The 27739-nt window shown below is 44.3% G+C and overlaps 1 protein-coding gene across 3 annotated transcripts in view; it reads right to left on the bottom strand.

The window, feature by feature from the left end:
* TRIM55 (tripartite motif containing 55) overlaps positions 1-27739 on the bottom strand; it is a 508360-nt gene that overhangs the window by 223270 nt on the left and 257351 nt on the right. For all 3 annotated transcript variants that reach the window (XM_069621126.1, XM_069621125.1, XM_069621127.1), the window contains one exon: positions 18119-18312. In XM_069621126.1, coding sequence (XP_069477227.1) covers positions 18119-18312 — 194 coding nt within the window. The remainder of the gene's footprint in view (positions 1-18118; positions 18313-27739) is intronic.

Below are 27739 nucleotides of genomic sequence, written 5' to 3'. Positions count from 1 at the left end.
TTTCCTCTGGCAGAGTGATGTGGGGCAATCACGTTTTGATGTTTCACCAGAACATGACCTCGGATGGTGTTTTTCATGTGGTAATATGTGGGGTATTTCGATAGTCCCTCAGGAGTTGATAGAGTATTTTCTCTATGGGCTCTCCCGACAAATGAGCAATCTGGATGGTCCTCTTGATGTTGCTCATGAACCGTTAAACTGTTCCGTTGGCTTGAGGCCACAACGGGGTAATCTTTCTGTGCCTGTAACCCATATACACAGCAAAGGTTTTGAAGTCCTGTCCCGTGAATGGGGGACCATTGTCAGATTTTACCACCTGGGGCACTCCACATGCTGTGAGCCTTCTATCCAGGGCTGGGAAAGTGTGATAGGCCACTGTAGACGTCACTATCTGTATGCCTGGAATTCGGGAGCACTCGTCCATGGCTACGAGTATGTGCTTGCCTCCCGTGATGGGCCCCAAGAAGTCTATGGCCACTATATCCCATGTGTGTTCTGGCAGCTCAGTCATCTGTAGAGGTTCTGGTCGGGTGTGAGGATTCAGGACAGTTCATGTGGGGCAAACTTTGACTAGCGCTTCTACTTGGCCATCCACGTGTGCAAACCAAATCTTTTGGCGCAATAGCCTCTTAGTGAGTACGATGCACCTATGACCTTCATGAGCCAGTTCCAGCATTTTCCTCCTCAGATTCTGAGGTACCACAATTTTGGTTCCTTTCAACAGCAGGCTTTCTTCCGCCCACTTTAATTGTTCCTGCACCAGCAGTAAGCCTTGAATGTCTCATTGTGTCTCCAGACAGGTGCACACCACCCGATCTGTTTAGCTTGCTTCCACCATTCGGATCGCAGGCAGGGTAGGAAGATTTAAATGGCTTTGTCATTTTCTGATTCTATATAATGTCAACACCTTCCGGGGTGGCCGCCTTAACTACGTAGTATAAGTACTGATCCACAATTGTCGAATTCGTCTCTGCCGATGGGACGGGTGACAGGCCAGAAAATCCACTGGGTCTCCTCCTTGCCTGGCCTGTGCAAAATGAAGAATTGGTAGTCCTGGAGATGAACGCCCCACCTGGCGATTACAGTAGACATTTTTGCTTGTGGGTTTCCAAATATGAATGGGAGTGCTTGATGGTCTGCCACCACTGGAAACAGGTTTCCATATAGAAACACATGAAAGTGTTCACAGGCCCACACAACCACTAACCCCTCCTTTTCGGCCTGTGGATACACCGGTTCCATGGGAGAAAGTCTCCTGTTGGCATATGCTACAATGTGTCTTGTGTCGGGTGCCTCCAGGTGTACTTGAGCCAAAACGGCTCCCAATCCCACAGGACTAGCATCCACTGTGAGTTCAGTTTCTCGGGCTATGTTGAAACACGGCATGTTGTCTGCCGATGAAATGCATAGCCGAATGGTCGAATGGTCTCAAATGCTTCTTGGCAGGCTTTCGACCACCCAAAAAGCACCTGCTTCCTGGTGAGCGTGCGGAGAGGTTCACTCACAGATGCGTTGTTGTGTTGGTCCTGGTCTTTTCTTTACACTAGTATATCATCGGTATAGTTTAGGCAATTTGGGTGTTGTAGATTTCTGATTGAAATATTTGAGCAGCCGGTGACAAAGCTCAACCGCTTACATCTGAAAAATCCCAAATGCATGATAAACGTGGTAATGTATCTTAACTCTTCACTAAGCTCTAACTGGTGATACCCCTTGTTGAGGCCCATTTTGGAGAAGATTTGTGCACCATTTAGCAAATGTATCATGTCCGTATTTTGGTGCTTGATGTCTCTCAGTCGTGATTGCTTCATTAGATCTGCGCATATCCACACAAATTTGAATGTCGTCAGATCCTTTTTTGGGGACCATGACCATGGGCGAGATCCACGTAGGGGGACCATTTGCTGGTTCAATTATGTCTTGTTGAAGTAAGTGGTGCAGTTCCTCCTCTGCCTCCTTCTGAATATTTATTGGAATCCCCCTGTAGTGTTGTGCTATGGGGCACACTTCTGATGTGTAGGCTTATCCATCTGTTCTTTAATTTGCTTAGTCTTTTGAACAACTTGGGGAATAGCTGTTCTATTTTATTGGGTGCATCAATGTACTTGTGTGCCATGAGACAATATAATAAGTGAATTAGACCCATGTCTAGGGCGGCTTTGAAACTGAGCATGCCCCCACTTTCAGCTGCAGCTTCCAGCACGTGTATGGGCAGTATCTTGGATTGGCCCTTGTATTTGCATTCTGCCATAAAATAACCTTTGCACGGCAGGGGCATTTTGGATCACTACGGGTATATGTTTACTTCTGACGGTTTGAGTCTCGGGCCTTTGGGATTTTGCCATAGATCTCTTCACTAATGACATTCACGGTTGTCCCTGTGTCTACGAGGAATTCTGCTGACAGTCTTTGTATTTGGAGTAGTAATAGAGGGCTGTGTTCTTTGGCCGCGGGGTTTCCCAGGGCATATCGATTGCCTTTCCACTTTGCTTCTTCCTGAGTTGTTTGGATTTTTGTTTTTTTGAGCCTCTTTAGCCAAAGAACAGCTGGAGCCATTATCCAAAGTGATATCTCATCTCCTGGGCCTTCGTTGGGATCTCAAACTGGAGGGTTTCGACGAGTATGCCATTCCAGTGCAGGTGTATCATGTTTTTGACTCTCTTCACATCGATCCTTGTACCGTCTGTGGGAGGGTTCGTATGGTGCTGGCATCACCGTTTGTGGAGCGGTTGACTTGTCTTTTATCCTGGGAGGCCCCACTTGTGAATTCTCTACCCTTGCCTGGCTGCAGGACATGCGGCACACCACTTTGAAGTGGTTCCCCCCCACGTGCTGTGCACTGTTGCCCCAAGACAGGGCATGCACCTTCATGTGGAAATTCAAAGCCGCACCACTAACAAAAGGAGTCATTGTTCTGTTGGGGTGCTGAGAATGTGGCCATCTTGTGAATGGTTTCAAAGGACAGCGCTGACACCTTGACGTTTCCCAGGGTTTCCGCCTGTAGTTCCAGAGTGGTGTCGGACCTGGCCAGCTTCAAACTCTCATCGAACGACTGTTGCTTCTGTAAAAAGCGTTTTTGGAACACAGGGGATTCACAACCAGCAATGATTTCCAACCTGAGCGCTTCTTCATTGGAGTAGTTATTGAAATTGCAGTGTTTCATCCTCACATGCAATTGCATCACAAATGCGTCCATCGACTACCCTTTATATTGCTTGGTCCTGTGAAACATGTGGCGTTCATATTCAACATTAATGTGTGGGGTGAAATATTTGGTGAGGGCGTCCCTGAGACCTGCGTAGGAGTCTGTGATGTCAGCAGGGAGTTCATTTACGATGTCCCTCACATTCAGCCCTATTGCTAAGTGGAGCAGGCTGTGTTTCTTTTCGTCATCAAGGGGCCCTACTGCTCGTATGTATACATCAAAATCCCTCATCCACCTTTTCCATGGTGCCGGTTTCCATTAAGTCGAAGTGGCTAGGCAACTGCAGGACCCAGTTTTGCTGTAGCCTCGATGGTAGGCCTCTGTGTGGCGTAGGTGGTGGTGTAGCAGGTGCTGCCAGTTGAATTTGTTCGGACATGACGTGACTATATCAGGTCTCCCTTTGGTCATCAAGCCGTTTGACTGCCTTTGCTGCACACAGCACTTTTCTCCACTCCCCACCACAACACCTTTTGGTATTGCTCGATCTGTCCAGGTGTTTGTTTTTTTTTTTTTTTAACTTGTTTATTTTTCGGTAGGCATACAGGAGAATGTTTGTTTGTTTTATTATTTATAATGCGCGAGGGTACCCGGGGGCATCAGGGCGCAGCCTTTACAGGAATATTCAAAGCTTGGTTACAAGAATATACATAATAAAAGAATAAAAGTACAGCAGTGTTATATACAAATCAGAGGTAGGCCAATAGGCCATTTTATATCAGGTAAGCAGGAAGCACACAAATTACAATTGGTGGAGTCAAATTGTGAGTCCAGTGAGGTCTCCCCACCATATGGATGTGCAATGAAGAGGTTTACACACTAATTTATCTGCTCTCTCTCTCTCCAACGCACCCCAGCTTGACTTTAATTAGCACAATGGGACATCCAGGTCTAGACACCACTCAGGCTTCTTCAGCTCCAGTCAGAGCCACAGTTGTGAGGCCTGCATGAAGCCGCAAGCTCACGCAGTATTATTATGCTGCTCCTACCGTATAAAAGACAGAGCTGTAAGGGTCGTGGTCCTCGGGCGTTTCCGCGCTGACGTGCCAACTCGCAGCTGCTCCGGGACATGAGCCAACTCTTCCGTGATCCGACGCGGTCAGGCAGAGCACACCTCCTGGCTTATGTAACACTCACGGGTACGAGTATGCTCGTCGCCAATGTCAGCATGCCCTTTGATCATGGATTCCAGCCTCCAACAAGGCGCGACCCTTGCCCCGAAGAAGGTGCAGACACAAGCTGGCTAATTAGGCAACTTTTTTCCTCGCCTTCCAACAACGTACTGCCACAACCTTGTCAGCCCGTCCTTTTCCGCCCACCCCGTTCCCTGTGCCTTCCGGCACCCTCCTGTCATGTGACAGGTCAAACAAAACACTACAGGGGGAAATATATCTTTTCATGGTTAACAATCTCAGCGCGCCCAGGTATTGCACAGATGTACTGCACCGGGGTAGTGCACCCCTGCAATGCCGGGTAGTGCACCGCTGCAATGCACTCATGTATTGTCTGTATTACATCCAACCATCAGGCATAGCCCTGGAGACACTATTGCATCATTGCATTTAGTTTTGGCAGGGAAGCAAAGTCCAAAACAACTCCTTTTCTTGTATATGCCTCATAACTGTGTGACTAATGCTGAATAAGATCCATGATTTCACGTCATGATCTGCGTCTGCAATCCTCAAGGCCGGATCCAATGTAGCAAAAATAGGGAGCAATTACAAGATACTTCAACAAGCTCTGGAACAACATGGGAATACAGTTATCTTTTCAGCCATGGAGCGGATAAATGGCGTTAAAGCGATGCGAAGCTAAAGAGTGAACTCATAAAACAACACGATCATGCTCTGAAAGAATTGTAGAGCAAAGCAGACATTTCCGAATTGTTCTATTTACACTAGGCTTGGGTATACAGAGGATAGCCCATTAAATGTTCACACGTGTTAGGTGGCAAATCTAGGTTACATTAAATGAGACACTATTGGCATTATAGTCACGTAAGATGTTCGGTTTATAGTTTTGATATTTTTATTTTTAACAACACATAAAGCAAAGTAGCGTGCGCAACCTGTTAACAAACCATTAATTACCCAGAGGCATTTTTGACAGATGTGCGGTTGGCAAAAACACACACACACACAACCACCCACACACACACATGAACGCGCGCACAAACGGGTCAGCATATTGATAAAACCAGGATGTAGATATTCATGTCACTCGGGTTGCTGACCAAAAAAGCAAACTGTACTGCACACACTACCTATGCAAAGAGAAACTGTCACGCATGTGCCCATCACACATGTCTCCTATTTCGAAATCAGTGTTATCTGGCAAAGCCTCAGTCAGTCAAAGCCACACCCTCATGATTACACCCCCAATGCACATTTTGCCAGCACACAGTTTTAGCAAGCAGTTAAGAAGGTGTATGTGAGTGGGGGGTGCTCGTGGTGTCATTAAATTGCAGAAACTCAGCAATTCTCATAGCAAGACTCTTGCCACTGAGGTGCATTTTAGTATTCTACCCAATCCGTGGACTCCTCTGACTGAGCACAGTTGTTCTCTTTAAGCCTTGCTGCCCATTTCCACACACATTTGGCAGACCCTTCTTAGACTGAATAAACATCCTAATGACGAGCAGGTCACACTTTTCAAATGAAGATGTGCTTCCTGTACGTGATGAGGCCTTGCCTTTACATCTTATGCGGTTTTATAGAAATAGGGCATTTCCCTAGAGCACAACACATGTAGGGCCCGATTTACAACAATGGCGCAATCCCATTAAAAACGCTTTGTAAATTAGGCCCATTGGGTTCAATGCATTTTTGCACCTGGGAAATGTATTCCCTAGTCCTAGTTCTTTGCCCCCGGCGCAGAAAAGCATTGAAATAATATGTCAACAATGGCGCAATCCCATTAAAAACGCTTTGTAAATTAGGCCCATTGGGTTCAATGCATTTTTGCACCCGGGAAATGTATGCCCTAGTCCTAGTTCTTTGCCCCCGGCGCAGAAAAGCATTGAAATAATATGTTATTTGCACTAAAAGGTGAGATTATATAAAGCATGGACAGGTTCACGGCTCACCCTTTCCCCAGGAATACACTAAGCTGGAAACTCGGACCTCTACAATTATTGGTTTGTTCCCAGAACGCGGGCCAGATTGCCTAACATTAGCACAGGTGCTAAAAATTGAGCAGATGCTTAGATAATAACGAATGGAGCAAACAGGTATAGTCACAATCTGTGTTATCTAAAATGTTTCTCTATTACCTGCATTGTGAAGGGCATGGCTGATTTTGCTCTCAGGAGCAGTTGCAGCAGTAACTGTTGAGCTCTGCCCTTTGAACCACTGACTTGCCTACTTCATGGACATCCTAGCACGGAAGCAATCCATTAGCTGTGTGACATCGAATTCGCAAAGTGTGCAAAGCGTGTCGCCATCATGCCATCTCCCAGAGACACGGGTCCGGCCAGGAAGTATCTTGATGGCGTCGTCTTCTATTCTACCCCACCTGGAGGGCAACAGCTGCAATGAGGAAGCAAGGCCGACATTGGTAAGTGGCACTGTGCCACCCACTTCATTTAAGGCCTTACCCTCTCATCAGTATGATTTAAGGAAGACGAATTTGAAAATAAATAACAACAGTAAGAAAAAAGGAGGTGGGTTGAGTGGTCGTGCAATCAATAGTAAGATCACTAATGTATTCCCATGCAAACCAGCTGTTAACACCAGTCGTACTTTATCCGATCACTTGAACTCCATATTAGCTTGCTTGGGATCGAAAATGATCGAATCCATCTTGACGCCCTTTGAGGCGGAGATTAATGCAGCTAAGATCATGGCAACACATATCTCGATTCCATCACATCCGGGGGGTTGAACTAAGGAGGCAGGGGGAAGATACCTCCACCGATACAATTATTTATTGACCGAAATAAAGAAGGAACACAGTGATGTGGATGGAACTTAATGCACATATCGACACGACAGGACTGTTGGAGAAGAGCTTTCTATGTACAATCGTAATTCCCCCACTGAACTCCAGCCATCACCGACTGAGACCGTGGGGAAGACACAGATGCTGATTATAACCTGTATACATCCTGGAGGAAAATTGCCTTCTACAAAACTCCCTGTCCTCTACCTAAAAATTGAAAGTTTGTGACTTCTTACTAATCTCATTAGTTCATCCTTGTGAAAACAAATAAAGAGAAGTCACATTGCATACCAAACTATTATGGTTACCAAACATCTGGCCATTAAACCAGTACTTACTAATGCGGCCTGCCTCATTTCCGATCAAATTAGGTCTGATGAGGAAGTCAATAAATTGCCTGGGTAAAGATCGATGAGGGTGGCAAAAGCAAATCAATTAATCCAACACCAAACAATCATTACTTTGCCTCCACAAATAAATGAACTTGGCCAGGAGCTGATCATGCCGGAATGTAGTGCAACGATGCTGCAGGGTATTTCCATCACAAACAATGCCTCCTGGAATGCGCTGCCACAGAACAGCAACATTAAAATTAATTAAAAAAGTAAAAAAAGACCGGCAAATACAAACAACTGTCAACTACCGCTAAGAAAAATACTAGAAAAATTTAGAAAGTATCCAAGCAGGTCATTGTTTCTGTTTCAGGCAATGTTAGGTTCAAAACAGCCCCTGATGGAAGGGTCACAGGGACGTCATTTGTAGGGTTGCAGGGGTAGCAGTTGCTACACCTGGCTCCCAGTATGCGAACTCTAGACCTGTCCTTGCGACCCCTGGACCACTGGACTTTTTCAAGATATCTGCTCACCAAACAGATGCCGACTGCAGAAGGTCTATGATATTGAGGGGTCAGGACAGAAAATGAATACATACCATTGTGCAATTTCTTTCCCACATTCTGGCTTTGGATAAACCAATGAATTAATGTGTTGCAGCTGTGGACACATTTACCACTAGAATAATCTTAAAAATGTTTAAATTAAAAGTTTATGTTTAAACTATATCATTAATAAAAAATAAAAATAAAATAAAAGAGGCAGTGCCAAGAGCAGATATCTCTTTTGCACCTGAAAAAGGCAGTTGTGAATGCAGCTAAATGTGCCACAGATTTTTTCACCTGGAATCTAGATCTCGTTCGCTGCAGAAATAACAGGGATGCAGGAAAAAACATGAAGTCACCACCACTAACAGGTTGGCAGTCCATTAGTGGAGAATGCCTGAATGGTTGGGTTCAGAGGTGGTGCTGTCTGTGCAGTTCATACCCAGTACTGTAGCAATAGGGAGATCTAGGTAGGTCTATCCAGCTGGGAATGGGTAAGAGCAGCCTGCAGTACTCAGTGACAGCACAGCATGAACGCACATCTCATCAATGTTTCTCATAGTCTGCTTTGCACATCCAGCCAACTACTGGGCCTGTGATGAGAGGGCTGTGCCCTATTGGCTTCTGCCAGAAATCCTGCCTAGGCCTCGATCTGCCAGACCTTCATCACAAGCACACTGAGAGGCAAGGTGTGATAATTCATATACACAAAGTTGCCATCTCTTGCTTCCTCAAGCTAAGAAAACATACGTTTGGAAGCATAGCTCAGGGGAACGCCCTTGCTTTGGGAACAAGAGGATGCTGTGCAACATGGGTTCAGTTCCTGTTCCTGTGCTTAGAAGCTGGAGGAGGCTGGCATTAAGCAACATATAAAGGACCAAGGAAAATAATAAGACTGGCCTTTTCTAGGGGTGATTTCATGGACCTGCTGCTCCAGTTTACATTTTAAAATATAAAATCCTGCAATTACTGTGACCTGAAACACATCCATCCCCTCTACCTCCAATCTAACAAAAAAACGGTGGGTTACTTAGCAAATAAGCAAAACAGAAAGGTGATGGCTGGAAGGTTTCAAATCATTCAGAACCACTGTCACAGCTCTGGATTTGAAGTGCGTGTCCGAGGCTCAATTGTATGGAGGCTGGTACTGGAGACTTAAGATGTTGTATTGGTGATTTACAGATGTTGGGAGAGAGTGTGTGAGACGTAATATGTTGTAAGAGAGTTGAAATGCATTGAATGCAGATAGGAGGGCAATAGAGACTCACACTGTTGGGGTGTTGAAGGAGGGTATGGAGATTTAAGAATCTAGGTTGCTTGAGGTTGAGGGTTTGGGAGAATGCTTCCTAAGCTACTAGAGGGTGGCACTGTATAAACATGAAGGTGTTGGAGAAAGAAACTGGAGGTGCAAGATGTTGAAGGCCGAGAGTGGGTGCCAGACAATTAAAGCTGTTGACTGAGGGCCCCTGGCGACACGCAGTGGATGGTGGGGTGTCCGTGGTGAAAATTCTTGGGGATATTCAGGCTCTGGGTGACTGGCCGGAGTGGTTTGCTATGCAATGGTTCAAAGTGCACTATTGACAGGAAAATCCATGCTTGTATTGTCCAAGTGTAAAAGCATGACGTGGTACAGCCTGTGATTGTCTTCTGGTTGGACTTGTGTTCGTCAGTTGCTGTTTGCAGTCTGTGGCCAGACATCACTTTGGGGTTTAGGTCTCTTCTAGATGCTCTGTCTGTTTACAGTTTAGCCCGAGTAATGTACAGTAGTCCAGGTTGTTGTGTTGGACATCTGCTTACATTTACAGTAATTTGGTAATATGGACCTACACACACTGATATTAACGCTACGCATGGTGATCCATTCTTGTATGAAATGTTTATCATATTACAGTGATACCGTAACCATATTTTTCTTAGTGTACTGAGGAACACTGTTATGTGATGCCACTTCCTGTTTTGTCAAGTAGTGAAAGGTTGTGTGCCATCACTTCCCGTGATGTCACTTGGGGGTGGGGTTAAATGACTTCACTTCCTGTACTGCCATCAGAGGTCAACGATCGTGTGATGTCACTTCTGCTACCTCCGGTATTTTGGTGAAATGACATCCCTAAAGGCTCACAAGCTCTAAAAGGGAAACAAAGATAAAACAGGAAGGCAACAAAAAAGAGAAGGCGAAGGAATACAGCACAATGGTAACCTCCAAGCAGGGCAAAGGGACTAGGACTGAATAGAGTAAACCCAATGAGCGAAAGGGTGAGTCATTCGAGACAGCTAATAGTTTAAAACACAAGGCACATCGGAAACAAACGGATATTCAAGGGTTCTTTGCGACATCCAGTATACCGACAAGGACACACCTGAATTTAATTCTAAGCATCTGCGTGAAGATTCTTTTATTCTGGAAGGCGTATGTATGCCTCCTTTTTAAAGATGCAGTTGAAGAGATTCAACACAACTGGAATGAGGGGGATCACCCTCGTATGAGTGATTCTGACCAAATAGAGAGCTACAAATATAATTCACTCCCCCAGACAAAGATGTCACTGATGAGCAATGCTACTGCCCGAAAAACCTTAGAGACCAGAGACAGGGAGCACTATTCTAACTTCGTCCTGAGACGGCACAGACCTGAGCTCGACCCTGACCTTGGTGTTAAAGTATGTTTTTCTGTGCTCATCCAGCGATTGCACTCTCATAAATCTACTACAGCTTATCCTTCCACTCTGACTGATCGAGTCCAGTGGCATTAAGATCATGGATCACCTAGACGATGGGCATCTGTTGGGGACAATGGTATATTTTTACTCTGAATCAGTTTGATCCACGTTGTTGTCATATCCACATGAGTTCTTGAAACTGGGTTAAGAATGTAGCAAAATTACATTGGGCCTCATTACACGGTAGGCGGTAACCATGGCGCTATTAGCGCCATGGTTGCCACCGGTATTTTACCATGTCCGCCTTGGTGGATGGTGGAATTACCACCCGACTCTAAGGTGAGCGGGGGCGGTAATTCCCCATTCACCAAGGCCCTTCCCCATTCCCATTTTTGCCCCCATAGGGCATAATGGGAATGGGGAAGGCGCTAATTACGGTACCGCGAATTGCGGTACCGTAATTAGCTCCGAGGTCCCTTTGCGGCATCCTACTTTAACGGCTGGTAAAACTAGCCATTAAAGTCGGGTCCTGCAAAGGGAACTCGTAGTAAGGCGGTAAGGGTTTACCGGTACTGGTGCCCTTACCGGTACCGGTAAACCCTTACCGCCTAGCGTGTAATGAGGCCCATTGTCTCTAACGAATGGTCTGCTGACTAATTCCATCAAAAGGTGCTTACGACCCTCCCATTCAATTATGATTATGACCGTTGCAGTATCAAGGCAAGGTATTAGGAAGGCCTCTATTAACTGCACCAGATAAACTAACACCATTAGTATTGACAGGGAAGACAGGTAATGGCTGTCATTGGTGCTCCAACCATAAGAAATAAGTAGGCCCTACCACACAATCATGGCTTGGAACACTAGAGGCCGCACGCATTACCTGGAACAGGGGGGTATCTGGACTAATCTTGAGGACTATGTTGTGGTCGCTCTGCAAGAGACTTGATCATTTGAAGCTCTTAAATGTGATGGTAGAAACCACATGCAGATTCCACCAAAACAGGATTTAAAAGGCAGACTCAAAGGAGGCCTGTAAAATAGTGTCTCAAATTCATATTCTTGGAATCGTGTTTTTGATTACTCGGATCATATACTGATCTGGCATATCTCAGGGAATTGGTGAGGTCATCATTCTGCATCATAAATATTTATGACCCACCAGGTCTTGAAAACACAGAGAAAATAATGGTACATTTGGAATCCATATTGGAGACAACTGTGTTGGCTCAATCCCCATTATACTCCTTAGTGACCTAAATGCCAAGTTTCCCTGTACTGAAATTGATGATCTGTAAAAGGCCCTAAATATCCCCTCAGCTCAATCTAAACAAACATTGAGTAACGCTCAGGGGAACAAGTGGATTCCTTTTCTAAAAATCCATTGGGTTTATCATGCTGAACAGAAGATGCAAGGGAGATATACCCGGAGGCTACATTAAAGCAAACATTAAGAGCGTGACTACTAAAGACTGTTGTTTCATACAAGGCCATTGATTTTCCCATTGATTGTACTTGTAGCACATCTGAGAGATTAGGGGATCTTGGAGGTGGGTTGCATATCAACGAGGGGTCATATTGTATAATTCTTAAACACAACAAACTAGAAGGCACCAGTCTGTGTTTTACATAAGAAAATAATTAATTAAGTTGCCTTTTCATGGATAGTGACTAACTCAGACAGAACACCAGCCCTTTATTATTTATTATTTATTATAGCCTTTATTATTTATTTATTGTTATTTATCTGTTTCTCCTCTGCTTCGCACTTTCCACTTCTCCCCCCTTCCATGCACTTTTCCCCTCCCCCTCTCCCATGCACTTGCGCGTTCTCAATGTGACTGGGCCTAGTAAGATCGCTGTTTTGTTCTCCCCTGTTCCCCTCCCTTGCCTTGTTATGCTCTGAAACACTAGTGTACGGGAGCGATAGAAATAAAATATCAATATTTATATCAAGACTGACGTCAGAGTGGATAAATGTACACACAGTCAAAATCCAAGAGGAGTTTGACCGAATAATTACTAAAGTAATTTCCTTAACATTCGCTAACGTACAAATTATGGTAGATATATGTGGGGTAGGAAAAGGGAACTCAGAAGTAAGTTTAGGGAAGTTGCCCGATCCAATGATGAGCTAGCCTCCATTGCGGAATGTTGCAAGCTACTTAAACAACAATATTGTAGTTGGCTGCCGACATATAGTAGACAACAGAAACTTGTGCTGTGAAATAACCTCATCCAGACCATCAAAGAAAAATGACTTGCGTGAGTTTTGGAAAGTATTAAATGACAATCCTAGAAAAACAAAATTGATTATAGGAGCATCAAAAGAGGCTTGGGCCCCCGACCCAGATGGTATTTGCAATGCCTTGATGAAAATAAATCCAGAAGTTAGGCCATAGTTTTATATCAACTCTTTCTAATAATAAGGGAAACAGGGTGATTTCCGAAGTCTTTGTCAAGAGCATTGCGGTCCCCATGTACAAAAGGGGCCCTCATAATGAGCCCACAATCTATGGCATACTAGCAAATGCTTGATGCTCATGCAAAGATTTTTGCAAGGGTTTTGTTGGCAGAATTAACCGATTTGGTGGATCAAAAACAGGTCTTACCATTGAACTAAGGCTCAGCAAATCCTTTTCCGCAGATGAAAATCTAATGACACTAATTACTTTATTTGAAAGCGCCTGGAGTCTTCATAGCCAACCAATCTATGTGGTATACATCAATTTCAGTGTGGCTTTCAACTCAGTCAATTGAAACAAACTTTGGGCTAAACTTGATGCTTTCGGAATGCCACATGGCTAACTAAACATCAGTAGTGAATTCTACTGGAATACAACGATAAGGGTAAGATTGTATGCGAAGCACACTTTAACATCTCGTGGCAATTCTGGACAATGCAACCCTTCTCCCAGAGGAAAGCCACCCCCTTTGAGGCTAGGGAGGTGAGCCCGCTAAGCAAGACCCTCCCTAGGGGTCTGGGCAAGTGGGACATCACTGGAAGTGTTTCCCCTCTTGGATACAAGGACTCCCATTCCATAATGGTACTCCCAGTCCAAACCACCTTGTCTGCGTATATGGGTATGGAAAAGACTTTATATCTTACCCAACAACTGGATTTCACAAGGATCTTTCACTCTATTGGCTGCAGGCAATGCTGAACACAACCTGAATGCCCTGGACAATAAAGAAGGACACTGTTTCAGCTATACCTGTTACGTGTATAAGTATAAGAAGAGGATGGATTATAAAGCATAGGGGAACTCCTACGGATGCAGGCGAACTGCTACGCATAGGCGAGCTATTGCATTATTCACGTCCTGGGGGGGTGGAGCCATGTTGGGTTTCACAGCCAATGAAAGCAACGAGGATGAAGAAGATGCTAATGGAACACCCATGGGTTAGCGTTCTACCCAACTGAGAACCCCAGGTCCGAACAGGAGCAGATACGGAGAGATCTCTGCACCGTCTGGTGGCGCGCCCATGAAGGAACCATGGTGGCCTGGGAGGCCGGCTAGAAATGCTGAGACCAGACCGTATGCTGGAGCTCAAATCCCTGGGATATGCACACGTCAGACCATGGTTGCAAAGATAAGTAGCCACGGGGCAAGCCAACAAGGTTTTGGAAACCTGAGAAACCTGACACAAAACCTACCGATACAAGGTGCGAACATTGTAAATAATGATTGGAAAGCCTATCAAAGTTACGGCAGTCTAGAAAACCCAAGATTGAAAAAACAGCTATGAAAAGGGGATTGAGAGAAACACAAACAGTGCAACTAATGACTGGGAAAACTATCCAGGTTACAAGAGCATAAGCAACCCGAGTCGCCAACCCAGTAAGGAAGGGGGACTGAGAATCAGACAAATACTGTGAAAGTCTGCTGGAAAAGATATTCAGGCTACGGTAGCCTGTGGGGCACTGAGAGAAGAATCAACTCTGTGAATATTGGCTGGGAAGGTCTCTAGGTTACGGAAGACTGCGAAACCTGAGTGAGCAAATACCTTAGAGTGGGGGAAGAAAAAAGAGAAATAAATACTTTGAAGTAAGACTATGAAAGCCAGAGAGAAATGTCGAACTTTGAACAACCAGGTTGGACCTCTGCCCTATACATATATTTAGCATGATCAAGGGCCCAGGAGCCCTCGAAACCCGTAGCTGTATCTTTTCATTGTTCAGACTTTTTGCCTGTTTATCATTAAAGATTATTGCTTCAAAAACCTTTATTTTTTTTCAGTTCTCTCTCTTTGAACCCTTGTGAGTGCAACCGTGACGCACATTGTGTGTCAGTTTTGGTATGTATATATATATATCCTTTGTGTGAAAGAAAGCCAATGGTACAAGGATTGTGGGACTGTGGAGAGTCCAAGTGATTCGAAGGAGAAAAATACAGAAACGTTTTATTTTCTCAACAAACCTCGAGGAATGGGATTGTTTCTTTGAAGAAACAGTTTTTGTTAACAACAAGGAGATAGTGAAATCTTTAACCTATTATCAAAGCGTCAAAGAATATCCTGCTTTGAAAAAGGACATCTGAAGACTGAGAACCAATCAAGTGTGAACTGGGCCATACAGAGGTCTTGCTGAGGCTAGTATAAAAAGCCTCCTCTTTTCCCTTTCTTTAGATGGGTGTTTTCTAAAGTAGTAGGGACAGTTAGTTTGATAGGATTCGGATTAAAAAGACTTTATTTTGGACTTTTACATATATCCTTAGCTTTTGTTTTGCTAGGTAGGAACTTCCCTCATGGAAATAAAGCAAATTAGGCATGTTCATCTTTTAAATTGAATAAAACCCTTGGACCATGAGTCATAATTGTCTGAGTCCTTCATCTAGTTTGCCACAATTTACCATTAGTACCTATACAGGCTTGAAACAACATTGCTTCTTATCTCCACTCATATTCAACCACTGCAGACCAATCCACCTATCTTGATGTGGAACAATCGCTTCCCAGAAACATTGTGAAACTCGAATGTCTTGGATAGGGTATGCGGGTGACCTGTTGCTCATCAACCTCACACACAGGGGCCTGTCAGCATTATTAGTACCCGGTGGGGGATAAAATATGATATGATAGGTTATTTATAACGCGCTTAATACCCAGAGGTTTCTAAGTGCTCTGTGTTGTCTGGCTTCCAAGGCGAGCACGTTTCCCCTGAGCTATCTTCCCGAGACAATAAGATTGTTACAAACGATCTGATTGGCACTTGTCGGGTCATTACTTGGTGGGGTATGACTTACCTGAAGCAATCAGTTCGTAGCGCAGAGTCCCAGCATTCCTTCCCTTTGTCCCCCAGCCACCATGGAAAGGGAGAAGGGACTATGTGTAGTCTCTTCTCTCGTTCAATGGTGGCCATTTTATTTGTTTACTTTTTTTTCTATTTTTTTAATAGCAGCCATGGAAAGGGAGAATGGAATAATGGAGTCCCTACTCACAGATCCCTGGTGGCCATTTTTTGCTTTTTTTTCTCATTTTGAGAAACGGTTTCAATGCCATTTCGGAGCTCAAGAAAACATTCCATACAATTAATGCAGTGGGCAATGGAAGCTAGTAAAATCGGGTAAAAATACTTTGCTAATTTCTTTGCATCTAGAAGGCAACACACTGTTAAGCAATAATAAGAAAGTCACTTGTGCAGAGGTCACAGTTTGACTAACCCGACCAGAGCAAAATACAAAAAGCTGTAAAAAGAACATATTATAGAGCTAGATAGAGAACTGATTCAGCTTGTATTAAAACGCTTCCAGCAGAGATTATATAGACAGGCAATTAGCACCTGCTTACTTAAGTTATTATTTAACAGAGTTACCTAACTCATTTCATCGCGATGAATACATATGAGAGTGAAATTCAGCTTGGTAGATACTTTGGACACAATTGGTCCCAGAGCTGCCACACCAAGAGAAATGTGATTGAGACTGATAAACATCTTAGGTGCTTATGCTCTGTCCTAACAAAACTCTGTTAGCAGCCGGGGAAGTAACAATCCCTCTGCAATCACCCGACATGATGTGGTGAAAATATATGAGGGAAATAACATGCCATTAATATACCACGTGACGAGAAAATTGGTGGATATTAAGGAATTGCTGTGCAGTGGAGGGCCAGGAACATTACGGTGTAGTCGGCTCTTGAAGAGCTAGTCGATTAAGTGGGTGACAAGTTGTAAGGACCACTTTAATATTGTTATGCATGCTGTGTATAATGCAGTATAAGGATGAAATCGTTATTGTAATTATAATGTATTTTTATGGCTCTATTTTGATTTTAAAAGTATTTCACTAGGGAAAGAACAAATCACACTGGTGTTGTTCTATGTTTCGTACTTTGCTACATTTATTTTAATTTTTCGCAGCAAGCATACTAAATAAAACAGTCTGCTTCATATTTGCCATAGTAAAAACATTTTTGGAAAATACAGATCAAGGCCAAACAGGTTTGTTCAAATACGCATTATCCATTTGAGTGTATGAGGGCAACGTTTAGATAATCTGGCCCCTGATGGTGATCCTGTTTTAGTCATAATCCATAGTTGATAGGGCTTATCCACTGCTACCATGACATCCTATACCCATTGTGTACTTCAACAGCACACCATAAGGCAATGCACCCAATCACAAAAAGACACACAGAACACAGCAGAATCAACATATAAACTTCATCACAGTCAACTTGCAATTGTTCTAGAGTCTCAATAGTTGATCCATCCCTACAAAACGACACAGTCTTGATGCATGAGGGATTGAAAGACTTGCTCAAATTATTTCATGTGTAGATAATGAATTGATGAGAAATCTTTAAAATTGGTGAAGCCAAAAGGAATTAGGGATCTTTGTTAAATACCGGGTAAGTGAATTTAGAGGTTTCTCAAATAGACGGCAAATTATCTTCAGGGTGGCTTACATATAGGAGAAAATCATCAGCTTAGAATGACGTTAGGACCCTCTGGTTATGAAGGAGTAGATCCCCTAGAGACACCAGTATCAATATACAGCAGAGTTTTGCTAGAGAGCCAACCTGGAATATGTGCTGTGAACTGTTGAGTAAAGTAAATTCCCCTCTTAGACACATGTACCCATTCACAAGTCCAAAGACACCCATCATGTATTGAATGAAAACAGTTGAATTGGTGTGTGACCTGTCCATAAACAAGTATTAAGGCAGGCCCTCATTAGGAACTTGGAACCAAGAAAGGAATGAAATCGGGGAAACACTACTTTAAAGATCTCAAGGGAATCAATATAACACATGTGATGCCTACATCTGCCAACTTACCCTCTACAATGACATATCTTCTCGCTGGAATTGAAGATTTTGGTGAACCACTATGAAAACCTCTCTGCACAATTTACACACACAGCAGGTATGTGCAATATGTGCAGCATTTTGCACATTTTACTATTGTTTATTAGAAATTGGAAGGATGTTGGTCCTTACCTGAGCAACGCCAACAACAGGCGAAGGTGGTGTTGCCTCTTCAACTGGAAGTAAAACAGGCACTGTGTTAGGTGTGGTAACTGCAAGAGGTTCCTGCGACAACCTGTCTACACCCTCATCTTCTTCACCGGAGGATTCGGTGTGAACGTCTTCATACTCTTCACCTTCAACGCCTTCCTCATCTTCATCATCCTCTAATACACATTTACATTATTGAGAAATAACAATTACAGGTTATCATCAGGAGTATCTTACCACAGAACAAAAATGCTTAAATTAAAAGAATCCATGTTATTTCGAATTTATTTGCATTTCTTCAAATCTGCAATAAAGGATAAAAAGACAGCAAGCGCAATTTGGCATGATTAACTTGATATTGATGTCAGAAATGGCCACCTGCCAAATAATGTTTGACCACCAGTACCTTTGATGTAACATGATATGCACCATTAGCTATAATGACCTAATGGTCAGGTCGTAGACAAAGAATGATAGCTAATGGACCACACTAACATTTTGCATTTTTGGTAGGCCATTGCCCTATTGCACTATAGGCCAGTCCAAGCCTGGCGGCTCATCCATAATGGACGTGGGGGCGTCCACCCATTGGCCCATATGGAGGAGCCGAGGAGCCAGCCCAGTGAAACACTGAGCACTCCCTCAGCTGCTTTTTCCAGCTGAGGGAGTGCTCCTGGGCTGGCTGAACTGTCAAACTGTCAAACACATTTTTCCTTTGACAGTTAAGTTCAGTTCCCCAGCTGGAATTGCTCATTGAGCCATGCAAGGCTGTGGGTGTTTTGCTTCGCCAGCCTTGCATAGCTCATTGGAAATGCTGGTTGGGGCACTGCCTGTTTGGATGTGCGAGGGGGAGCTCCTGAACCTCCTCGTACATACGGACAGAGACGCCTGGATCAGAGCATTTCAGCACCCACGTGCAGGCCCCTGCGGAAGGTATGTTTATGTTCATTTATTTTTTATTTAAATATGTGTATGGACCCTTGTATGCTTGTGTTATGAGTTAGTGTATGGTGATGGGTGCTCATGTGAATGATAGAGTGATTGCTGTGTGAATGTGTGTGTGTGTGTGTGTGTGTGTGTGTGTGTGTGTGTGTGTGTGTGTGTGTGTGTGTGTGTGTGTGTGTGTGTGCGTGTGTGTGTGTGTGTGTATTTGTTTTGGTCAGTTTAGCTGATTTTGATGAGTGGCGGCTACAGGGGAAAGGAGGGTTGTACAACAAAGGCATTTTAAAAATGCCTTTGTTGCACAATCCCCCACCCACCTGCCAAAATCAGCTCTCCTTCTGAGGCGCTGTGGAGCACAGGGGACAGGGATGGTATTTTTTTACTGGATATCTATCATAAATGTCCAGTCAAAAATACCATGCTTTCCCCCTTGTTCCCGCAGCGCCTTGTATACACACATAATAATGTTGATTGTGTTAGGCACTGTGGGGCCCAGGGGACAGGGATGGTATATTTGTACTGGACATCTATCATAGATGTCGAGTAAAAAATATCATGCCAGCCCTCTGGGCCCCCCAGCACCAATTGTAAATTGTTTTGATTTTTCCCATTTTTTTTAAAAGTATGCTCTAAAATGCAACATGATAACCCATTAATTAAAAACAAATTCACAGGGGAAAACCCTCCGTACCCCCCTTGATTGGTTTGGGCTCCCTCGTTGTGCTCGGATACTACGGCATATTTGGTGAAAATATGTATGCCTCTCCACTTGATTAATTCACCAGCCAACACTGGCCCAGGGACTGTGAGGGGAGCAAGATGGACGGGATGGGCGGGAGCCATGGATAAGTGGTGGCAGCAGCGTTTCGAGAGCCCAGGGTCTGTGGTGGGGTGGTGAGAGCACAGGGACTGGGCTAGAAGTGGGATGAGGGAGTCCAGAGACTGATTTGGGAGCAGGTGGGGGAGCCTAGGGACTATACTGGGAGTAGGGTGCAGTGACGGCGCAGGATAGTTCATAGCCATTTGGACTTACTGTCCATTTGGCATTTTTTGGGGGGGCGCCTGGCCACATTTTGCTCAGGGGGGGCCCAGGCCTAAAAAGTTTGAAGACCACTGGTCTAGGATATTGACACATTAAGTTATCATAATGGAAGTTATACTGTGTCCAATTCTTCAAGCCATCCATTAAAACAAATAGGGTATGCGCTCACTGCCCAGGTAGCGGCATCAATTACTTCTCCCTGTTTTCTGTATGCCTCCCTACTGCACTGCTTCAGCACAATAAAAGTCGTCAAAAGAATTCAGAAACTGAGATTAGACAGAGAAGGAGAATTTACACCTAAAGATTTTTGAAAATCTTTTCAAAATAAATGTCTTAGGCTGTTTCCTCATGGTCAGGTGGAGCATCACTCTGTTTTCTCTGTGCAATGCATTCAAGAGTTGAAATCCAAAGATTGCAAAACTATAACCCTACCCGATCTTTGCTTCTTGCCAGATGTTGTAGGCAGAAGTCCAGCTTTGTGAGAATGTATACCAAGTCCTGCTTGATAGGTGGCCAGATATAAACTAAGGGGAAGTGTGCCCTTCTTTCTCCTTGCCATTTGAGCTAACCCTAACGATTTGAAATCCTCTTTTTTTGCTTAATTTATAGTTGATGTAGTTTGTATAACAATGAGGCTCATTTGAGTTTTCCGGTCCCGGACCAACTACAAGTCTGCCAATAGAGCCTGTGATCTACCAGCAGGCCTGACCTGCTGGTAGTTCAGGCCCCTACCGGCAGACAATTGCTGCAATCAATGGCACCGGTAAAACCGGTGCCAATGATTGTGGCATCCCCATCCCAAAGAGTCTTGTGGGACTCCATGAGAATGGGGATTTAACGGCATGTCCATCGCCCGTAATATTCCTGCAATACAGGGATACCGGGCGGCAGAGATGGTACAGTAGTTCTCCGTTATCCCACTGGAATTATCAGCGGGATACCAGGGGACATGTAATGAGCCGCAATGTTTTGTTATTTATTTCATTATTATTTAAAATGAGCATTGCAGTTATTTTCTCCCCTCTTAATAGAAAATGGACTCTAGGCAATCTTCAGAAAGACAGTTACAAGATTCAAACCATGATGGAATGAAGCTCTGATTCAAGTTGTCCGAAGTAAGGGCAACACTAGATCGAAATGATAAACTGAGAGAGAATTCTCTTCATTACATACAATCTGAATCAATCTACTAATTTTGCACGAGTTATTTCATGTTCTTCTCAATTTTTAATTTAACTCTAAAATGTGCAAGTTTTAGACATGTTGGGTATCAAGACTAACTCCCAGCTTAGTAGCCATGTAAGATCATTTGTGATCCCAGCTGCTAGACATTCAGTCACAAAGATGTCTTGTGAGTGCTCAGTATGTGTATGAATGGTTTCAATGTCACATTCTGAAGTGAATACTGTGTACTCCTAATCCCTGAGATGTTTCTATCCGACATGGCTTCTGTCTGATCTTAATCTTAACATACATTCATAGTAGCACTTTCGCTTTCATATGCTTAGCATTAAATGAATACAAGTGAATCCCGGTGGGGCCAAGAACCTCCTTCCAGTTCCCACCCAATATGATCTTAGTCCATTAGTAGTTAAAAATAGCGTGGTTCGGTTTGTTATCCAGGGCGGAATTCCCCATGATTTGGCATAACAGATGAGATATGAGCAATCAGATAATGCCCAGTATTTCTTGATTCACCCTGGCCCTTTTGTCCCCAAGCGTTGTGTGTTCAGAGTGCTGAAGATGTATGGTATGCATAAGAACCTTATCAACATTGATTGTTTGGTAAGGCAAGTTCTTCACCTGAACTTGCTAACCATATATATATTCCAGAAGGGTTTAGCCAAAGAAGGGAGACACGTGCATCCCTGTTTTGGTGTATTTGTTGGCAGAAAATGCCACCAGAAATCTGAAACCATTGCTACAGGTAAGAGAGAAAAAGGAAATGGTGTTGTGAATGCAGAATATATGGTTGGCGAAGCAACTTGCAATGCTTGTGGCATGAACTCCCCTAAATACAGTATGTTATAATGTGCCATTCCACAATATCCTCCAATGATATCTTGTTTAACAACATCTTGGTCAATTATTGATTCAACATTTTATCCCTCCTCTCCTCCATCGTTCCCTCCTTGCCTTTTTCCCCAGCGATGGACCCGTGTCAAATAGAATGCTGCCTTCTTGTGTTGTCGATGTGTCCAGACTAGAGGGACAGAGGACACTGGCAGGCATCATCCCATGGAAAAAGAAAGGCAAGTTTGCAAAGAAAATGTGTGTGTGCGGGAACACATGTGTTGTCAAGTAGATGTGTGTGACATTATTATTATAATTATTGTTATTGCTACTATAAGAGTATTTATTGCGCACAGACCTTGCTTCTGTTTGCAAAAGAGTGCTTTGCAAGTCATAGGACATGGTGAGGGAAGCAGAGAACCAAGGGAGCGGGGAGGTACCAAAGGGGAATGGGGGGGGCGGCAGTTTGGCAGCAAAGGGAGTACACATGGGGGTGGTAAGATCATCCAGTCTCAGGTTCGTTGGGGTGCAGAGGGTGTGTGGACCTAAGTGTGAAATGTAGAAGCGAGGGGGTGAGTCTGGTGTTGATGGGGAGGAGGTTTTAGAGACTGGGGCTCTTTCCTTCCTGCACCAGTGGGGTTCAAGTCTGCAATGTCCTTAATTCTGGTGGATCATAGGTCTCCATAGATGTGTTTTTCTCACCAAGGTAGCTTGGGGACTTCAGGGTGACATCCTTGGAGGTGATGCAGCAGGTTGTGAAGATGATAGATGGTTGTGGTCTGATGAGGGTCGGGTGATGTGGTCAAATATGGGAAGTCCTTTGATAAGTCCTTTGATGAGTCGGGTTGCAGCATGCAGTACATATCTCAGGGGTGCCAGCAGGACTTCCAGGACATTGCAAACATCAAGTTGGGAGAGGATCAAGGCTTGGGCAGCAGATCTGAAGTTGTTTCTTGGGATGAAGGATTGATTTTCTACAGGAGAGAAGGTTGCTACCTAGGCGTGTGTGTCTTCCTTGCTATATGCTGCTTGAAGGAGAGGTGTATGATGAATATTAAGCCCAAGGGACTTTGCACAGGTGGTCATGTGAGGTGTGAACCCCTTGAGGTTCATAACAGAGATCCAGGTCCGGATGTTTTCGTGTTTGTAATATTGGTCAGCAGTAGGATTTTTGTCTTAGAGGGGTTGAGCATCAGATATGTAGTGGACATTCAGGACTGAATCAATGTGAGGCAGGCCATGAGCCTGGGGATGTCTTTGATGGAGGAAATCTATAGGTAGAGCTGAGTGTCAACTGCTTTTTCGTGAATGTGCATGCTTTGTGGAGCCAGGAGTTGTTCCATGTAAAGGTTAAAGGTGGAGACGATGCAATCTTGCGGTACTCCATGGTTGATGAGTAGAGTTAGTGATCTGGAGGAATCCGTTTGGACGAATTGGTGGTGGTTAGCAAGGTAGGATTTGAACCAGCTGAAGATGATCTAGCTGATCCCCATGAGGCAATGTAGCATGTCGGCGAGTGTCTAGTGGTCTACTGTATCGAATGATACTGAGAGGTTGAGGACAAACAGAAGCAAGGATGGCCATCATTGAGGATGTTAAGGGCATCATTGATCACCTTGATGGTAGCTGTTTCCCTGCTGCATCTGGATCTGATGCCATATTGGTAAGACTGAAGAAGTTTGTTGGCTTCGATGTGTTGGAGGTGTTGCGTGGCAACTGCGTTCTTAAGGATCTTAATTAGGAAGGGAAGTTGAGCAATGGGGTGGTAGTTGGTAAGGTCGTCTGGGTCCATTGCTGGTTTCTTGAGACATGGGTGGATTTGTCCTGTCTTGAGGGTCAAAGGGAGGGTGCCTAGAGTGAGGAAGCTTTGATGATTGTCAGGTAAGGGTGGAGTGCTTCAGTCAGAAGGGTCTTAAGTACGGAGGCAGGGAATATGTCATCCATGTACGATGCAGTCTTGGGGGATGCTACGGTGACAGTGAGGTCTCTATAGAGAGTGTCTTGAAACTTTTCCAGGTAGTGTTGGTTCAGTGAAATGTGTAGTGTGCTGTCTGTTGCGGCATTGGTGCCTATGGTGGTATCTTGTTGACAAAGGAAGAGTTGATGACAGTGACATTTTATATGAAGTGCAGTAGGAGTGGTTTAGACAGAGGGTTGATGCAATGCTTGATGAAATTGAAAAGGGCTCTGATTTCTTTGTAGTAGTTGGCTTTGGCAGTGGTGATTAGTTGTCTGGGTGCAGCACAGAGATCCTAGAGCCGGGTGAGGTCGAACGTGCTGCAGGATGTTCACCAATACTTTTCTTGTATTGTGATGTTTGTTTGTTGAAGTTGAGTTCTTTAGTGTACCATGTTGCGGAAGGCTTAAGCTTGAGGGTGTGTTGTGTCACTGAGGCATGGAGGTTGATAATGTTCTTGATGGTGGTGTTGATTTCTTGGAAAAGCAAGTCACAGTCTGGGTTCGTGTTTGATAGGCCAACGTGAGGTGGAGGTTGGCGAGGACTTCCTCGAGAGCATAAACTGAAAAGTTGTTGAATAATCTGAAGGGTTGATTGCTGGGTTTCCAAGGGATGTGCTTGTCTGGGGTGGTGTGACTAATATAAAAGGGGATTGCTAAATGGTCCAACCAGTTGAGTGGGATTGGAGAAAGGTGAGCAGGGCAGTAATGAAGAGATTGAGGCTATTACCTTTGCCGAGTTGGGTATTTTGCGTGCTGTGCGAGAAGCCAGTGGAGATCTTCCTTCTTTGATTTGGTTCCTGGCCTGCCAGGGATGTTGAATTCACTGTGGAAGATGTTGTTGGTGTGCGTGAGAGACATGGTGGTGACCAAATAAGTGAGGTCTCCGATGAAGGAGCTGTTGGGAGATGCTGTTGCCATGTGTGAGAGACATTGTGATGACCAAATAAGTGAAGTCTCAGATGAAAGAGGTTTTGGGGTTGGGTGGTTTGTAGATCAGGTGAAAAGTGACTTTCCATTGGGTAGAGTGGAAAGTGGCAGGGAAGGTTTTCGAAAGAGCCGATGGTGCCTATGTCCAGTTAGGTGCTTGTGAATTGCTCAGACTACACCGATGAACAGTCTTTGCTAATGGTCCCTGCCTTAGAATGTTAAAATAAAAAATAAAAACATATGTAGGCTATTTGGCAGCTGACCACAAATAAGGCCTCTTAAAACAATGCTTATAAGCCTGTCAATTTCAAGCATTCCCCAATGAATTAAGTGAATAACATGGAGGAATTCTAATCACGTGATGAGGAACATGGCAATAAAGCAGACTACACTGGTGGATGGTGTGTGTTAACGGTGGCCAACTTAAAATGGTAAAATGAAATAGACATATATAGACTACTTGGTAATTGACCACAAATAAAGCATCTTAAAACCAAAATATCGAATTAAATATAAACTAGATACAATACAGAAAACTTATTGCCTGACAAACACATTCATATTATATCTGGGATCAAAATTTTAATCTTGTATTCATAGTTGAAAACCTTTATTTATAAAATCAGGGAACACATAATTGTAAAGGTTACTCAATAACCTTAGCTTCATAGCAATTATAGTACATTATACTAGAGGGAGTATTTTTTTTTAAACACTTTATTTGTCATTTTTAACATACATCATGTTACAAGTGCAGATCTTGATCTTAGTACACTATTATCAAATTACACTGCCCATTAACATTGCAACTAATCAGAGGAAAAGCATCTGAAACCCCTACACACAAAACCCCTTTTTCACAGCTCCTTGTCACCACCCCTTCAAACTTGCACCCCCTTCCAATAGAGTCACCCTGTCCTGTGCCAATGAATGGATAGAACCTCCCACCCCGCCCCCGTCTTGACTGCGGGTAGTCTAAGGCGTTCTTAAATCTAACCGTGCCTCAACCTTATCCCAGACCTCGTGCCATGTGGAGTACCATGAAACTCTGTACCCTAGTGGAACCACCGATGATGCCACATCCCTTTCAGCCTGTACCCACCTACGCATTGCCCTATGCCAATCGCCCATCTTAGGCCCAGCCTGCGATTTCCAAGCCATGGCAATCACCAGTTTTCTGAAGCTAGCCCTACACTGAATTCCTTTCCTGAGGAGGATTCATCTCACAGTTGCCAGCAGGCAACTGTGAGATGAATCCTCACCTAAACCATCTAACACATCTCATAGCAGACCTCTTCCCAGAACGCCTTCACCCAGTCACATCCCCACCACATATGGAGATACGTTCCTCTCGCCCCCTTGCATCTCCAACAGGTCGGGTCTGCATAAGGAACCATTTTGACCAACCTCACCGGAGAGACATAAGCCCACCTTACACTCTTATACTGTATCATTGAAATCAGACATTCCTAAGACGCTTGTTTTGCAGGCATGAGAATCCTACCCAATTCTTCATCTGAGAATTGTACCCCAATATTCCCATTCCACTTAAGTGCCAGGTCCCCTGGCTACACGTCTAGTTCAGCCCTATCAGCTGCATACAATTCATAGACATTCCTACCACTCTCAGTGAACTGCACCAGTGTTACATTCACCCTGTGGGTATGAGGACTTTATGAAAAACCCTCCCAGGTTTCTCTTACCCCCGCCACCCAAGTAGCAAACTCCAGGAAATTAAGTCGAAATGTCAGGTGGGCAACCCTAAACTCTGTGAAAGTGATGGCTTTGTCCTCCCTGCAAAATATCACCAACTAGACCCCCGTGTGCCAGAAACCCAGCGGTTCTCCCCCCTTCCACTGGAGCACATACCCTGATCTACTGCAAGTCAGGGGTATTTCTGACATGAAGGGGAATCTCTGCATCAGTACCGTGTTAGCCCTCCACCAAGTCTGAATAATGGTATGTACTGGGGAGCTACCCAAGCTCCTTTTCCTATCCCCCAAGCAGTTACAGTACCCATTTAGGGACGGACTCAATCACTACGGCTGTCACCGTGTGGGAGAACACACCAATCCACAATATGCTGCAACATTGATGCCCAGTAGTAAGATCTGAAATCCAGAACCCCTGTTCCCCCATTACCTGCCGGTAAATGCAAAGTGCCAGTGCAATCCTCGGAACTCCTCCCCTGGATAATATCCCATGAAGAGCCTGGAAGCAGGCTGCTGGCAGGACCATGGGTATCACTTGAAAAACATACAACCTTTTTGGTGGCGTAATCGTCTTTACAAGTGCTGCCCGCCCCATCAGAGAGATAGGGAATCTTAGCCAAAATTCTGCACGTTTTTCAAAGGTGGCCGCTGCCTTATCCATGTTCTGCGTGTACAGCCATTCCCAGTGAACGCTTATCATTATGCCCGAATAATGGAATCCCCTTGTCAGGATCGCCATTCCGTAATGTGCCAGCTCACTTCCCACCTCCATGGGTAATGTGTACATGGCAGATTTGGAATTGTTAATACTTCAACATATGGCTCAACATCCCCACCAGCCCTATGACACACTCTCTGGTCGACGGTTTGGACGCAAATAACCTCCAACCCCACACAACCAGCCTGACTCACTACAAAGGACACACTCTTTATGCCATCTTTAGCTCCAACACCCTGATTCATTTAAAGTCCCACCCCTATCTTCTGGTCCGATCACTTAATTATCTC

Source organism: Ambystoma mexicanum, chromosome 5q, assembly GCF_040938575.1.
Source record: "Ambystoma mexicanum isolate Mex_15411 chromosome 5q, UKY_AmexF1_1, whole genome shotgun sequence".
NCBI lineage: Eukaryota > Metazoa > Chordata > Amphibia > Caudata > Ambystomatidae > Ambystoma > Ambystoma mexicanum.
Note: the sequence above shows the minus strand (reverse complement) of the source record. Positions and strands in the feature narration are given on the sequence as shown.